This window comes from Eubalaena glacialis, chromosome 1 (genome assembly GCF_028564815.1).
Source record: "Eubalaena glacialis isolate mEubGla1 chromosome 1, mEubGla1.1.hap2.+ XY, whole genome shotgun sequence".
Classification (NCBI taxonomy): domain Eukaryota; kingdom Metazoa; phylum Chordata; class Mammalia; order Artiodactyla; family Balaenidae; genus Eubalaena; species Eubalaena glacialis.
In genome coordinates, this window is record NC_083716.1 from 40243595 (window position 1) to 40260937 (window position 17343).

General features: G+C 35.0%; 1 protein-coding gene across 2 annotated transcripts in view; it reads left to right on the forward strand.

The window, feature by feature from the left end:
* PRKG1 (protein kinase cGMP-dependent 1) overlaps window positions 1-17343 on the forward strand; it is a 1239224-nt gene that overhangs the window by 148319 nt on the left and 1073562 nt on the right. For both annotated transcript variants that reach the window (XM_061195641.1, XM_061195645.1), the window contains exon 2: window positions 12477-12643. In XM_061195641.1, the coding sequence (XP_061051624.1) occupies window positions 12477-12643 (167 nt within the window). The remainder of the gene's footprint in view (window positions 1-12476; window positions 12644-17343) is intronic.

The window sequence follows — 17343 nt, forward strand, 5'->3', positions numbered from 1 at the left end:
GAAAGCATTTCCTGTAAGATCAGGAACAAGACAAGGATGCCCAGTCTCACCACTGTTAATCAACATAGTTTTGGAAGTCCTAGCCATGGCAATCACAGAAGAAAAAGAAATAAAAGGAATACAAATTGGAAAAGAAGAAGTAAAACTGTGACTGTTTGCAGATGACATGATACTGTACATAGAGAATCCTAAAGATGCCACCAGAAAACTACTAGAGCTAATCAATGAATTTGGTAAAGTTGCAGGATACACAATTAATGCACAGAAATCTCTTGCATTCCTATACACTAATGATGAAAACTCTGAAAGAGAAATTAAGGAAACTCTCCCATTTACCGCTGCAACAAAAGAAATAAAATACCTAGGAATAAACCTACCTAGGGAAACAAAAGACCTGTATGCAGAAAACTATAAGACATTGATGAAAGAAATTAAAGATGATTCCAACAGATGTAGAGATATACCATGTTCTTGGATTGGAAGAATCAATATTGTGAAAATGACCAAACTACCCAAAGCAATCTACCGATTCAGTGCAGTCCCTATCAAGTTACCAATGGCATTATTTACGGAACTAGAACAAAAAATCTTAAAATTTGTATAGAGACACAAAAGACCCCAAATAGCCAAAGCAGTCTTGAGGGAAAATAACGGAGCTGGGGGAATCAGACTCCCTGAATTCAGACTATACTACAGAGCTACAGTAATCAAGACAATATGGCACTGGCACAAAAACAGAAACATAGATCAATGGAACAAGATAGAAAGCCCAGAGATAAACCCTTGCACCTATGGTCAACTAATCTATGACAAAGGAGGCAAGGATATACAATGGAGAAAAGACAGTCTCTTCAATAAGTGGTGCTGGGAAAACTGGACAGCTACATGTAAAAGAATGAAATTAGAATAAAAATTTAAAAAAAAAGAACCAAAAAAAATAAAATTAGAACACTCCCTAACACCATACACAAAAATAAACTCAAAATGGATTAGAGACCTAAATGTAAGACCGGACATTATAAAACTCTTACAGGAAAACATAGGAAGAACACTCTTTGACATAAATCACAGCAAGATCTTTTTTGATCCACCTCCTAGAGTAATGGAAATAAAACCAAAAATAAACAAATGGGACCTAATGAAACTTAAAAGCTTTTGCACAGCAAAAGAAACCGTAAGCAAGATGAAAAGACAGCCCTCAGAATGGGAGAAAATATTTGCAAACAAATCAACGGACAAAGGATTAATCTCCAAAATATATAAACAGCTCACGCAGCTCAATATGAAAAAAACAAACAACCCAATCCAAAAATGGGCAGAAGACCTAAATAGACATTTCCCCAAAGAGGACATACAGATGGCCAAGAAGCACATGAAAAGCTGCTCAACATCACTATTTATTAGAGAAATGCAAATCAAAACTACAATGAGGTATCACCTCACACCAGTTAGAATGGGCATCATCAGAAAATCTACAAACAGCAAATGCTGGAGAGGGTGTGGAGAAAAGGGAACCCTCTCGCACTGTCGGTGGGAATGTAAATTGATACAGCCACTATGGAAAACAGTATGGAGGTTCCTTAAAAAACTAAAAATAGAATTACCATATGATCTAGCAATCCCAGTACTGGGCATATACCCAGAGAAAACCATAATTCAAAAAGACACATGCACCCCAATGTTCATTGCAGCACTATTTACAATAGCCAGGTCATGGAAGCAACCTAAATGCCCATCGACAGACAAATGGATAAAGAGGATGTGGTACATATATACAATGGAATATTACTCAGCCATAAAAAGGAACGAAATTGGGTCATTTGTTGAGACGTGGATGGATCTAGAAACTGTCATACAGAGTGAAGTAAGTCAGAGAAAAACAAATATCGTATATTAACGCATATATGTGGAACCTAGAAAAATAGTATAGATGAACCGGTTTGCAGGGCAGAAGTGGAGACACAGATGTAGAGAACAAACGTATGGACACCAAGGGGGGAAAGCGGTGGGGGTGGTGGTGGTGGTGGTGTGATGAACTGGGCAGTTGGGATTGACATGTATACACTGATGTGTATAAAATTGATGACTAATAAGAACCTGCTGTATAAAAAAATATATAAAATTCAAAAATGAAAAAAAAAATTTCGTTATACAATTAGCCTGTGATCTACTTTTCACTTAACAATATACCATGGTCATTTTTACAAATAATATTGATCCATTCTCATTCTTAATAGCAGTCCAAAATTTCATAGTACAAATGTGCTATAAATTATTCAATCACTCCCCTATTGGTGAACATCCAGGTTGTTTCTAGCGATTATTCTATTGTCAATAATATTACAATAAATGTCTCTGTAGATACACTTTTAGAAACCAGTGCTTTACCTCTGTGGGATGTATTCCTCAAAGTAGGATCATAGGATCAAAGTGCATGCTCATTAAAACTGGGAACAAACTAAATTTCCAACAGTAGGAGTTTGATTAGCGCACATCTCACACAAAGGAACATTCCTTACAAATAATGACAAATTTCTATTGGTTTTGACAAGTGTTTGTTAGAAGCTATTTAGAGAAAAGCCATGTTATATAGTATTACCCTATTTTGTAAAAATATGTGCATAGAATAAAAGACTTTAAGAACACTGAAAAAAAATCACTTTGTGGATAATTATTGTTGTATTTTAAACCCATCAATCACTTTTGCTTGTATTTATGTGCAGTGGTTAAATTTGAACCTAGAATTGTCATGTTGGAAATACAATAAATATTAACTATTTGCCACTGAAAGGGACAGATCATTAAAGGGCAACATGTTACAAGATGATAGATAATGGATTCAAGTTATAAAATAACATTTATTTATCTTCCTTCTTCCCTTCCTCCCTTTTATCCTACCCCCTCTGTCTTCTTCAATAAAAATTTGAGATAGCTAACTCATTAGATCATAATGTATAATCCATTATGCTAACGTTTTGTTAAGTTTATAAATTCTATATTTTAGATATCTATTGTAAAAATATCAATACATATATAGAAAGCATTTGCTGTGTAGATTCTTATATTCAGACTTCTCAAATATATATATGTTACAGATCATTAATTACATTAGTTACAAAATGGTGACTTTGCAGTTTTTCTTGGAATATTATATTTTTTATCTTATAAGCATAATGAGAGCTTCCTTTTTATTTTGAATTCAAATACAGATATTCACCCAAAGTAACAGTAAATTTTTGTGTACTTTTTCCCCCTCCATATGTATATCAAGTCCATCTGAGGCAGGGTTTGTAGGGAGGAAAGGAGAGAGAGAGAGAAAGGGTGTGTGCTCAAGATAGAGAGGAGAGAACAAATGTGTGAACACACTGGAATCAAAACAAGTTGAATTACATTGCTGAATTCAAGAGGTGTTTCTATGTGAGAGGGTATCTCTCTGTAAAAGCTACAAGACATGCTCAAACTTCTGTAACGTGAAGAATGAATTAGATCAGAAAAGGAATCGCTCTGAATGAACCATCACAGAATTTTTAAAACCATAGAATTATTGTCAAATGGCCGGAGTTCCCTGCTGATACCGGTGCAGTGGATTTGTTGAGTCTTTGTCCAAGAGAGTTTAAACATTAAAATGGCTAAAGGTATGTGAAAGACAGAGAGACAGAGCTAAAGTGACAGAGAGACAAAGAGAAAAAAAGGCATCAAGAGACAGGAGAAAATATGAAAGTGCGTGTAATGAAGGAAGGTCAGAACAGTGTTTATTTCATGCTCGTAGGGAGTAGACCTGAGTTCTGCTTTAATCTCTTACTTGAACTTGGCAGCATCTAGCTTGTTGTGTCTCTGTTTTCTTATCTGTCAAATAGGAATAATAGTAACCTCTGTTCTACCTACTGCACAGGTTTTTGGCAATAATAGAATGAAATGTTAGACGTGGAATTGTTTTGAAAGCATGAAATGCTCTCTGCAGATAAAAGGTCATACTATCCAAGCATAGCATTTTTACTTTTGCAGAATTAGAGATAAGTGAGAAGAATATTTGCTTTTAGATTTTATAATTGAGATAATTTATTCAAATTATGAATACAGTTAAGTATTGTGTTCTTATAAGTCAAATGATTTAGTAGAGTGTGGCTCGGAAGTCAGACGGGTTGATCTTTAAATCTTGCATCTACCTGTCACGTACTGGCTGTGCAATATTGCGTAGACTACATAACTGCTCTGAGCCTCAGTTCCATGATGGCAAACTTAGCAAGTCATTGTGAGACTTACATGAGGGGTGGCTTTTCATTGCAGAATGTGGAGTAACCCCTTAATAAATATTAGTTGTAGTGGTATTAGTACTACTATTATGATGATGACTCATGTTGTCATTATTGGTTAATTTTTTCACTTTGGTTAAGAAGCCTTGAAACTTCAGAGCTTTCACAACTAGGGGCATGATTGTTTGGTTTTTAAATTTTAGTTATTTAAAAGATTTTTCAGTATATATGCCATCTCCCTTCAGGCAGACTCAAAGTATAATGTATTGAATGTATTCTAATGTATTAAAGCCTAATGCAAACTAAGCTGTTTGAAGAAGAAATTGAACCAAGTTCATCAAAGTAGAAGATCTGCCTTCCTAAGACCTGTAGGTCACCGTAACAAGGCTAAATTTGGCTCTCATTTTCTGGAAGCATCACTAGAGGAAGTGATGAATGACCCAACTCATAATTTTCAGCCAAGAGAAAGTATACACATTTAGGGCTTGGGGGGTTGGTAGAGAAACATGTTATTTTCCTCATGCTGAATTCAGACAAATGTAAGGTAATTTAAAATGAAAGGTAATTTATCTCAGAGATTAAATCTGAAAAGCAACTGAATAAGAGAATTTTTTTAAAATGATGTCTTTAATGATCAATTTTAAAATCAAGCCATTACAATAATTGAAATGACAGTGCATAACACATGCTGATGACGTGAGCTATTGGGTTTCAAAGGACTAGACAAAACATCATGGCTCCCAATCTATGCCCCGCAGGCAGGGTCACCCTGGGTGATGAGGAACTTAATAGATGTTCATAGTGTGACCGTGTTGACCTTATTGGGAACAAATGAACGCTAAGAGATCTCAATTGTTTGTGTGCTTTGAAAGATAAAAAATAAATTGCTTTGAAATGTCGAATTGAAATTAGACATATAAATATATGCCAAATGTTTTCTTCTCCATCATTGCTCTGTTTTTGTTTTGCAGTTTAGATCTCTAACTTAAAAAATAGAGTTAATTCATAACAGATCCAGCCACATGGTTCTTACATTCTGGAAGGTAATGTGTGTAGTCTTATTCTCCTGGAATTCTTAGGGTCATTATTCTCATGGAAAGCTGTTTACAGTTCTTCGATGAAACCCCACAGTTCTTCTTCAGTGATATGAAAGAGGAGCTTATAGGACAGGAGTTTGATCTGGGCTCTTGGAGACTGCTCTATTTCGAGTTAGGCTCACTAGTGTGAAGTAACTGTTAAATGTCTCTCTGGAGCACTGAATGACTGCAGTAGTTGAATGGGAGACTTTAATATTGATTTTTTTGGAAGTTGATGAACACCTACAAAGAGCAATATCTTCTTTTTCTTTCATTAATACAAGTTTGCTTCATTTGTTAACATCTAACTAGTGATTTCAAGAGCTACTTAGCATCATTCCTAGTCAATGAGAATAAGATAAGAGTATTAGTTAAAAAGAAGGCTTAAGTGATACATCAGCAAACAAATACTTTATGGGTTAGCCATCTTCTCCTTGACCCAAATCATTGTTTATCTTTAGAGTTATAATATCTAAATTTCATTTAGATACTCATCTATTTTAGTACTACAGAAAAAAAGTTAGAAGAGAAATGGCAACTGGAAATTATTTGCGACCCATGTAATAAACAAAAGATTAATATCATTGACCACCTAAGAACTATGTTGCTATCATATATTTTGTCCCAGTTTCACATGTTTTGTATCATATACTGATTATAGGTGTGAATGCTGCAAGTAGTCTTGATTTCTTCATGACTTTTTGTGATAAGATTGGGATAGCTATAGCAGAGTTTGTTGATGTGAAAATTTCATCTGAAACCTGTTGAAAACTGATTTTCAGTTTTGAGGAAATATCTCAATTGGCCAATAGCTTTGCAGGATTAAATTTTATCTTTAAAAAACGTGGGCTGCTTGATATTTCTTAGCTCTGTACCTACAGAGTTCACTCAGGAAAGCTGTTAGGCTAGAAATAGGACCTACTGTTTGGACAGAATCTCAACAGTTGGGGCAGTGAGAGGACTACTCCATGAGTTTTTCTTATTTCTAGATGATTCATTGAATATTTCACAGTATGTAGATGGAGTTGTCTTGCCACAGTGACTCCTGGAATTAGACGCTTTTAAGGGGCCCTGCAATTACTGTATCTGCGTAAAAGAGCCATGATACCAATGGGGGTTTGGATTTCTGAGCTGCCAACTGAAGATACTATACTGTAGATTAAGGACATTGAAAGTGCATTTACTGCTCTCCTGACATTTGAGCCTAAGACTGACCTTTGAGAGCTAGAAAGATTTAGTGAGAGTTTTTTTCAGTCAAAAAGTTGATTATAGAAATTTCATAAACCATTTTTAAATTGCTTTAGCTGATTTCCATTCTTAGTAATAATTTTGACTGTTTTTTAAAGTGCCTAGCAGTCTTTGTTGAATGAAGGGATCAGATATTAATTCTCACATTTCTGGCCATGGCTGTTTTGAGCATATTTACGATTGCTTGGTATGTGTTCAGGGGGAAACTAATCTAAAGAGAGTCTGTGAAGGGAGAGTGAATTGCTTTTACGCCACTGGAGATAGCTGGAAATTGGAGATGAGACCGCGTTCTCTTCTAACATGCAAAAGTTGCATGAGAGTCGGTGATTTGAAGTTCAGGTAAATGTAAGAGTTGTGAGACAGTGGTTCCTGAGAGGTTCAGTTATAAGAACTCATTAATAGGATAATAAGTGATGCTTTTAGTATGTGTTAAGTGATGAAATATGACAGAAGCCTCTATGAACTCAGTAACATTTTACAGTAAATTTATATTATTTATTCCTTATGTCAGGTATATTACCTGTAAGTCATACCTCTTCTTATATTCAACCCTTCACTGTATTCTTAAGGCTTTAGAATGAAATAAAACTCTTTACCACAGCCTTCAAGACCGTATGAGACCTGATTCCTACTTCTCTTTGCAATGTCATTCTCCTTTCCCTTTCCTTCTAGCTCTCTCTGTGCCTCAGCCACACAGGTCTCCTTCCTGAACCAATTGGACAGATCAAGTTCCTTCCAACCTCCGGACCTTTGTATGTGTTTTTTCTTTTACCCAGAATGCTCTTCTCCGTGATCTTTGCTTGGTTGGATCCTATTATCATGCAGTCCTCAGCTCAGAGAAGCCTTCCTGACACTTCGGTCTGAAAGAGCGTTCCCCACTCTTTGAAATAACACTAGTGCTACATAGATATTGCAAGCTACTACATGATAACCACAACGTAGAATAGCCTTTTATTAATGTCGAGAAAACTAATGAGGCTCTGTTTATTAATAGTGAATAATGTCATCTCTCTTGTTAGAGAAGTAGCTGTATATTTCCCTATGCTCACCTCAGAATTGCCCATTTTTATCTAAGATTGTGTAGAAAGACAATTAGTCTTTGAGTCTATTCAGGAACTTTCTCTGCAATAAGTAAATGGGGAAGTGGGCTCTCCAATTCATTTTCTTAAAATTGAAATTTTGGAAGACCTGTTGCTAATCCTGGCATAAAGTTATCTGGGGATATTATACCACCTAATAAAATTTTTAAGGAAGGAAAGAATCATCATGTTAGTTTTAGCATTTATAAACTAAGGCACAGTAAATTCTTAGGGTGTTAGAAAAAGAATCTATATCTGATGTGTTGGAGCCAACGTACTGGCTCATATAAGAACTGCTTGTTAAATTTTCAGGAATTTTTTGCAAGCAGGTTGACTTTACATTAGTAGCTTGAAATTGGCTATAGTGGGAGTATTTATACCATGGAAATTGGCAAACACTACAAACCAGGGCTTCTTTTTCTTTTTTTCCTGGAGAGTGCATTTAGCAGCACACCATTATATATAGCCAATATTTCAGAGACTGACAATTGGATGATGACAAATCAGTAGGGCCAACTCGAAATAACCAAGTTACTTTTATGGTTGTTTGCATTAAAATGTCACAAATTTTGGACATGGAAGAAAAAGTTGTTTTTGTTTTTGTTTTAAAATAGATTATTTGTACACAGAAGCAGACAGGAAGGATAAAAAATCAAGATCTTTGTATTTGCTTCTTATGCCTTTCAGGTCAGCCTGCTGAATTCTTGCAAAATGTTCTTAAGCTATATACTCTGGGTTAGGGCAGATAGCCACATTCTGGAACTTGCGCTAGCAGCTTTCCTCAGCTCTCATACTGATAACACAACTCAACTGATCTCATATGTAGCATCATGTCTTAGTTACAGTGAGTGTGTTAGACTATTTCTTTAGGGAAAGGAAAAGATTCCAAGAAGAGTTAGGTGGAGGCTCTGATTGATTATGGTTTATAATGTTGGAGCAAGTGGACGCTAATGAGAGTTGCCCTAAGATTTTGAGCCTTCAATGGGAAACGACTTAAAGGAAAATTACACGAAGAGGCAGGGCTTTAAATATTACTCACTGACAAGAACATCTTTGAGTTACACTACTCTGTGAAGGCAGAGAGGGATTATTTGGGATGTTTCAGAGGCAAATGTCATTGGACAATATCTCTGTGAAGGGATATATGATTAGACGTAGGTCCTATATTTCTCAGTTTGTTTTAAAGTAACACAAAGGCATGTTTGAAAGCCTCCAGTTTGTTTCTTCAGGGACTTGAGATTGAATGTCCTCCATTTAAAATGAAATTGGAGAAGTAAGAGCATCCTGAAATTCCCCCCATCCCCTCCAGTTTGTGATAAGCACTTGGAAAAGTTGGAAAATTCTGAGGGATTGTGTAAGATTGTGTTATGTCGTCTTTTCTGATATCTTTATAAAACAGGTTAGTTGTACCGTTTATGAGAAGAGAGAAAGTGGCTTTCTTCAATTATCTTTGGATGTAGCTAATTATCTTCTTGGAAGAGGGCTTTATTTTTAATGTTGCAGCATTTCTAGGACTTAGATTTTAATGGAACACTATTATTATTTCCCAAAGGATAAGATATCATCTGTAGCTAAACAAGTTGGGATTCTGGGATTGATAATATCCAGTTTTTATTATATTAAAAAATATGAACCCATTGATGGCCTTACTCTCTGACTCAATGAAAATAAAGGAATTTGTAGTAAAGAGAATATTATGCAATGTGATTAAAATTAATTTCTTAAAGACCAAATAAGTCCTGTTATTTGGAAAAGTAGATCATTAGTAGAACAGTAGATCTCAGGAGTCACTATGAAGTTGCTACTGGTATTCTCGAGGTCAGGAATGGTGAAGATAATTAAGAAAGGAGATTTTATGAAAATCATAGATGGGCACAAAGTTTTGCATCTTGTGTTGAATACTCAAGGGAAACAACTCTTTGCCTTAGGAAAAATAAAGTTTTAGCAAGCCAGAATTAAAAAAAAAAAAATTAAAAGAAACATATAGTTAAATAGTCCTATCAAACTAAAGTAAAAGTCTCACAAACAGGACTTTTTAAATAGAGTCTATTCTGAAGACTCTGAAGTTCTTAACCACTGGCCATCCCTCACCATCTGTTTATTAGGTGAAAATTCCTGCCATTAGTATTTAGACACAGGCCATGTGAAAGGGAATCTATTGAAAAGAGTAGTATTGAATATGCCAATAACGGTCAACCAATATTAAGTATCTAAGTCATTATTTAAATGAGAAATAGATTATTATTTTTATTTTTCCTCATAGCAGAGTTACTTTTCATAAACTGCCTTTGAAATTAAAGAGTTTTTTCCATATAAAAAAGCATGCCCATTCTAGAAAATTTTATAGAGAAAAGTAGAAAGAAAAAATATAATTCTGTCACCAAAGGCAACCAATGCCAGCATTTTATTTCCTTCTTATACTGTTTCAAGTCATGACTGTATACTCTATTACTACTCTTCCTATTACTGCAACTGCAGTTACTACCACCACCTTTTCACCCACCATTTACTCAAAGTAACATTATATTTTTACCAGTCTTCACATATTTTTTCCAGTTTTATTGAGAAATAATTGATATTCATCACCATATAAATTTGAAGTGTACAGCATGATGGTTTGATTTACCTGTATTGGGAAGTGATTATCACAGAAAGTTAGTTAACTTCCATCATCTCATATAGATAAAAAGAAAAAGAAAATTCAAATAATTATCCTTGTGATGAAAATTCTTAGGATCTACTCTCTTAACAACTTTCCTTTGTATCATACAGTAATGTTAACTATAGTCATTATTTTGTACATTATGTCACTAGTACTTATTTATCTTATAACTGGAAGTTTGTACCTTTTGACCACCTTCCTCAGATTCCCCCTCCCCGCCACACTGCCTCTGGTAACCACAAGTCTGATCTCTTTTTTCTATGAGTTTTTTTTTTTTTAATTAGATTCCACATAGAGTGAGATCATACAGTATTTGTCTTTCTCTGTCTGATTTATTTCACTTAGCATAATGCCTTCAAGATTCATCTGTGTAGTTACAAATGGTAGGATTTTCTCATTTTTTATGGCTGAATAATATTCCATTGTGTATCTATATCTATGTCTAGATATATATATATATATATATACATGCCACAACTACTTTATCCATTCATCCGTCAATGGATGCTTAGGTTGTTTTCATGTCTTGACTATTGCAAATAATTCTGCTATGAGCATGGTAATGCAGAGATTTTTTTCCAAGTTAGTGGAAATTCAGAAAAGTAAAACAACCTGCTCAAGGTTTTAATACATGACAGGACTAGGATTGGGACCCAGATATATCTAATTCGAAAGCCTATTTTCTTTACATTTCACACACACATGCTTTTGTGTTCTAAAAACAATTGTTTCATGCTTTTTCACTTAAAACTAGTATAAGATTTTTTCCATGCTGTTAACACTCTTCATAAACAATTTAATTGCATCATAACAGTCCATTCTAGGTATATTTTTCACGTTGATAAATTTTATATTGTTTTAATTTTTTATGTATACCTTTTTACTACTTAAAACCAAATCATTACAAAACATAATGTGAGAAGGCTAGATCAGTTAGACTGAGGTCTAGAACGGAAAACAGGAAGAATTGAGGAGTGCTAATGCCGTAGTCAGTATTCACTACTGCAGGTCACTTCCCTAAAAGCCACTCGTTAAGCAAATGTGGACAAGGACCAGCTTGTAGTCAGATGCTTTTCAAATTAAGACTTTTAACATGAAATTCCAAATGTGTTGCTAAGGACTTTGCTTTTGTCTTATCCAGTTTCTGACTTTTCTGACAGTACTCTGATTGTACAACTCCTGACAATATATTTGTCAGTTTCTCTTTCCTTTGAGTTTTGTATCCTTAGGAATTTATTTGGAACTTCTTATCCCAGAGAATCAAATGATCACCGTATTTCTAGTTCTGCAAAACTTCCCTGTTAACCACTGAATCCCAGTTATAGAATTTGTAAATATTTTTCCTGCCGACTACCTGTTTAATCCCATGTGTAAACCATATTGTGTTTAAAACATCTTGTTCAATACAGTTTTATCTGCCTAGTTACCTCAATTTAAGCTGCTTGAAGAAATAAATATTCTCTAAAGAAGCATGAGGTATGGATAAAGAACTGTGACATTTACACCAGTTTTTCCAAACAGCTAATTAAGTCTCCAATTCTTTACTATTTTTTAAATCCAACATATTTCTTGAGCACCTGTACTGTAACTGGCGTTGCAGTAGACACTGGGCGTATAGTAGAGAAAAAGCTAAAAATGATCCCTGCCCTCACAGAGCGTCAAGTCTAGTGGAAGAGGCACACAAAAAAATAAGTAAACAAATTGTGTTTTACTGTAATTGTGTATCGTACAATACATCCTGGTATTCTTTTATAATATATAAACATAGTAATAATAGTGTTTCTTCTATAAAATTTTGTTGTATTTTGTTCCTATTCATTCTTTAACTAAGTTGCAAGCTTCAATTTAAAATGTTTGTCCATCGGTTTGCCCGTGATCTTTGGGTTAAAAAACATCCTAAAACAAAATGGAATTGTATGGTTTTGCTTGTTTGTCGGTCCCATAGTCATTAAGTTATATTTTACTTAAAGGAAAATTTCTTAATGTCTTTCCTGCTGCCATGGAATTACTTTGTTCTCAGGTCTGTCAGGAAATTATTGGCTTCCTAACAAGAAAATGCCTTTGTGGTGTGCCTGAATGCTATCTGGCTCTGCTCAACTTCACGAACTGTGAAAGTGCTTGTCAGCTCTGCCAGTAAATCTTCCCTCTCTTACCATAGGTCCAAGGATCTTATAAAGGAAGCCATCCTTGACAATGACTTTATGAAGAACTTGGAGCTGTCGCAGATCCAAGAGATTGTGGACTGTATGTACCCAGTGGAGTACGGCAAAGACAGTTGCATCATCAAAGAAGGAGATGTGGGGTCGCTGGTGTATGTCATGGAAGGTATGGTTTGTAACTATGTTCCTCTGACATTCAAATATTCTCTTTTCATCTTATCAGCCTGCACACAGATGGCAATGCATTGCACGATACAATTCCGTTTTTCCTTTTTGTTGTTGAGAAATGGTTTGAAAAGAGGTAGAACATTGCTTAGTGGTTGATTAATCGTTTGAAGTGTTTGGGTTTAGAATTATTAATATGAGAATCTAGTATTTTTTCAGACATGGGGAAAGGATGATAACGTGAAAGAAAGAATTGCTATTTATTGCACTGAATAAGACCACACACTGTCAGATCATAGAGCAGACTCACAAAGCTTCAATGAAAGCTTAAGTCTCTTGGAAGTATTTTTGGTCAGATAATCAAAGTGTCTTCAGCTCTACTTTTACCTCCCAGTATATGACTAGGTTTCCTGCTATGATGCTTCTATAAAAAGAGAATGTTTTCAGTGTTTCATATGTGTCTGATAGAGGCAAATCATAAAGGTTGGATGGTATATTAGCCACCTGATTAATAAGAGCAAAGCTTGCTTCATAAATCTTGCACAAACTAAGATAGAAACTTCTTTGAAAAAAACCCGAGCCATGCAGTGTGTAAATATGTTTTGCGCTTATGTAAGTTTTCATAATATGTATTTCTAACTTGCAATTTATAATGGCATGTTTTCCTTTTGGAGGAAGAAAGAAGCCATGAAGAAATCATGACTGAATTAGCTGAGAAGAAAGTGAGTTCAGAAATGTCTGTAATAGAAGACGGTTGGCATAGAAAAATCACAGTCGATTTATTTGATGGCAGTTAGTGTTTTACCCAAAGCATTCATGGCAGTGTCCTATAACTGTCAGGTTTCTAGGTCATTCAGAGGAGGGGTGTATTTGGGCAAGTCAATCAACTTCACTGAGTTTCACCCAGCTTATAAAAAAGAAGGTACTATTTCTTTCTGGCAGTGGTTTTCAACTGGTGATGATTCTGTCCCCCAGGGACATTTGGCAATGTCTGGAGACATCTGATTGTTACAATGTGAGTGAGTGTGGAGGTTGGTAAAGACCAGGGGTGCTACTCAACAGGGCAGTGACCCACAGCAGAGAATTACCTGTCCTTAGTGCCTATGCTGAAAAACTTGCTTTCTAACTTCTTTGTAGGATTGTTACGAAGTTAGCATGGAATAATTTGTGTGGATGTGTAATGTAAAGTGTAAAACATTGTAGAATAGCAATCAGTATTATTCATATACGTAGCTGATTCACTTTGTTATACAGCAGAAACTAACACACCATCGTAAAGCAATTATACTCCAATAAAGATGTTAAAAAGTAAATAAAGAAAGAAAGAAGAAGAAAAAATCAGTATTATTATTTCCATTAAATACTTGACAGTATGTAAGAAGTGTTCTTTCTACATTAATTTTTCTTTGTGGTCTTTTTTGACATATATCAGGCACTTGATATTTAAGTATTAATTTCTGTCATTTTTATTTCTTTATAGTTTTCAGCTTTTGTGTCAGTGTTATAGAGTTTTCCTCAAGCCAAAAGGACATAAATGTTCAGCTAGGCTTTCTTCTGACAAAAACAAAATACAATAAACAAAAACACAAACAATATACACTTGATAGAGAATTGCAGGGAAAGGAGGTGAAATTATAGGGCAAGGGTATATGTGGGTATTGAGCAAGAAGGATGAGAGAAATGGAAGAAATATATAGAGGCCAAGTGGAGGCTATAAATATAGAGGCAAAATGTTAAGAACTATTAACAATTAGAAACCAAGTTTAAAGTATTTATGAGATTATAACATATCAATAGTTTCATATTATTTGATTATTTATGTATTTTATTGGCAGGTGTGTTTTTAAGAACACAGCTATTGTATAAAGCAGGGTGTACTTCACTTCAGCGATTTTCAAATGTTCGTTATTGATATTCCATTCAAGAAATGAGTATTTTGAAAACCTGTATGTTGCAGTTTTCCTTGTATATTTTTTCTAAAAAAATTCTTTTTATTCACGCCATTTGTGTTTTCTAAGACTAACTGCTACTTTACTAGCTATATTAGAAGAAGCTTGGAAATCATAGTTAATATTTATTGAGTTTTTAGAACTCAATGTCCAACATATAGAGCATGCTTTTTCTAAACAGTTTCCATGTATAAAATTTATTTAATTCTCAAAGTAATCCCGTGAGGTTAAGGGCTAATATTTATTATCCCCTTTTATAGATGAGAAGACTGAGGCCCAACTGGTTTAGAGTAGAGTTAGGAGTGAACCCAAGTAATCTGGATTCAGAACCCAAGCTCTTAACTATAGGGCTATGTATTAGTGAGGGTTCTCCAGAGAAAAAGAGCCAATAGGGTGTGTGTGTGTTTGTGTATCTGGGTATTGAGAGAGAGGTTTATTTTAAGGAATTGGCTTCCGTGATTGTGGAAGCTGGCAAGTCCAAAATCCGCAGGGTAAGGCCAGCAGGCTGGAGACGCAGGGAAAGGTTGATGCAGCAGCTCAAGTCTGAAAGCCAACTGCTGGCAGAATTCCCCTTCCTCAGGGGAGGTCAGTCTTTTTTCTGTTAAGGCCTTCAACTGATCGGATGAGGTCTACCAACATTAAGAAAGTAATCTGCTTTAACTCAAAGACTAATGATTTAAATGTTAATTCCATGTAAAAAATACCTTCACAGAAATGTCTCGTGTAATGTTTGACCAAATATCTGGATGTCATGGGTTTGCAAGTTGACATGGAAAATTAACCATCACAGGTCCATTCCTTGTCAACTTGGCACCCGTATACATCTCCTTAAACCATACTCAGCCTCCGAGTAAAGACAGTAACAAGATCATACTTCTGCCTAACATGACATAATGATCCTGTGTACAATGAAAACAAACAAACCCTTTTCCCAGAAAAGGATGCAAAGTCCTTGGGTAGTGTTTACTCTTCTCCTTAATACCCCATAAATCAAATGCTATGATGTAAAGTTAACAATACTTAAATACTATGATATAAAGTCAATACATCTTATGTTACATGATAAGGACTTATAAGAGAGAAGGAAACAAAGATTTTATGCACACATGCACTCACTCATACATACAGACAAACACATTTGTAACAAAATAAAGAAGAAATACCCGTGGCAGACGTCCCTAAGTAAAGGTAAGTATACTAATTTTTTCCCCATTGCATCAAGCTAATTTTAATATATTTTATTTATCTTCTTTTTATTGCTAGATTGACTAAATAGCAAGTCATCTTAATTATGGTTTAAAAACAGTGTACCAATATTCAAAGTAACAGATTTTGCTATGATGCTGTTGGTTGCTTCAGTTAAACTCACTAAATGACCATGATCTTATAACCTGATGCTGATCTGTCCCCAAGCCGTAATTCTAATCAGTTCCATGTAAGTTTGGCTGATTTTATGCTAATATTCTCATGTCAAAATAATTTTTAAAAACCTATCATTTAAATTTTTATAAGTTTTAATTGAGGAAATGTTTCATTGCTTAGTTTTTTCTTTTTTTTTTAAGATTTATTTATTGATTGATTGATTGATGGCTATGTTGGGTCTTCGTTTCTGTGCTAGGGCTTTCTCTAGTTGCGGCAAGTGGGGGCCACTCTTCATCGCGGTGCGCGGGCCTCTCACTATCGCGGCCTCTCTTGTTGCGAAGCACAGGCTCCAGACGCACAGGCTCAGTAGTTGTGGCTCACGGGTCCAGTTGCTCCGCGGCATGTGGGATCTTCCCAGACCAGGGCTCGAACCCGTGTCCCCTGCATTGGCAGGCAGACTCTCAACCACTGCGCCACCAGGGAAGCCCCATTGCTTAGTTTTTTATCAACACATTTAATCTTCTCAAAATTTAGATAGCACTCTTCTTGATATAGATGGATTCTTTTTCATCTGTGAACATGATTAATATTTAGAGAGTATACCATAGCAACAATGGATGAATAGGCTATAGAGGATCTTTCACAAACTTGCGTATTATCAAAACATTCAGAAAAACACCCAGGAGTTTACATGAAAAATCAGTCCAATTTTTCCTGTCTCTCTTCGGTTAAATGAAGTTTTCTTCATAAAATACTTGTTTAACCTGTGCCTTTAATGATTTTTGTTTTAGCTTGGGCAGTGTCCCAAGTATTACTGCATACCTAAATGCCAAATTTTCTCATCGTTTTAACAAAAGAGAATGGTCATATGTTAAGACTTTATTAATTAGGATGACTGAGGAAAAATCATCTGGAGGTAGTGTAAATATATCATGTATTTTCAAGCAAAATGAGTTGTATGACTTTCAGATATTTACAGTTACTGGCTAGTGGAAGTTTCATTTCAAGTTTTGATCAGAATTGTTTTGGTATTAGTTACTTAAGGCAGCAGTGGATCAAGTTGCTAAGGCTTGATTTATATTTTAATTATGTTTTCAAATATATAAATGACTCTTACAAAATACTTGAATACAGCTTATTTTCTTAAACCAATAGATATTGGCCTTAATTATGATGTAATATTTGTTAATATCTTTACACTCTTGCCCTCTCTGTTTTTTCCATAAACATAAACGTCTGTCTACTGTCATCCAAAAGAAATTCTGATTTAGTGCTTGAGAATTGGTTATGTAAATCAAACACCTTCTTTAGGAATCTAATATTTTTGTAGTGAAAAATGTCTAGTTTATATCCATTGAAGTGGTTGATTTGCTTAGAGATATATTTTCTG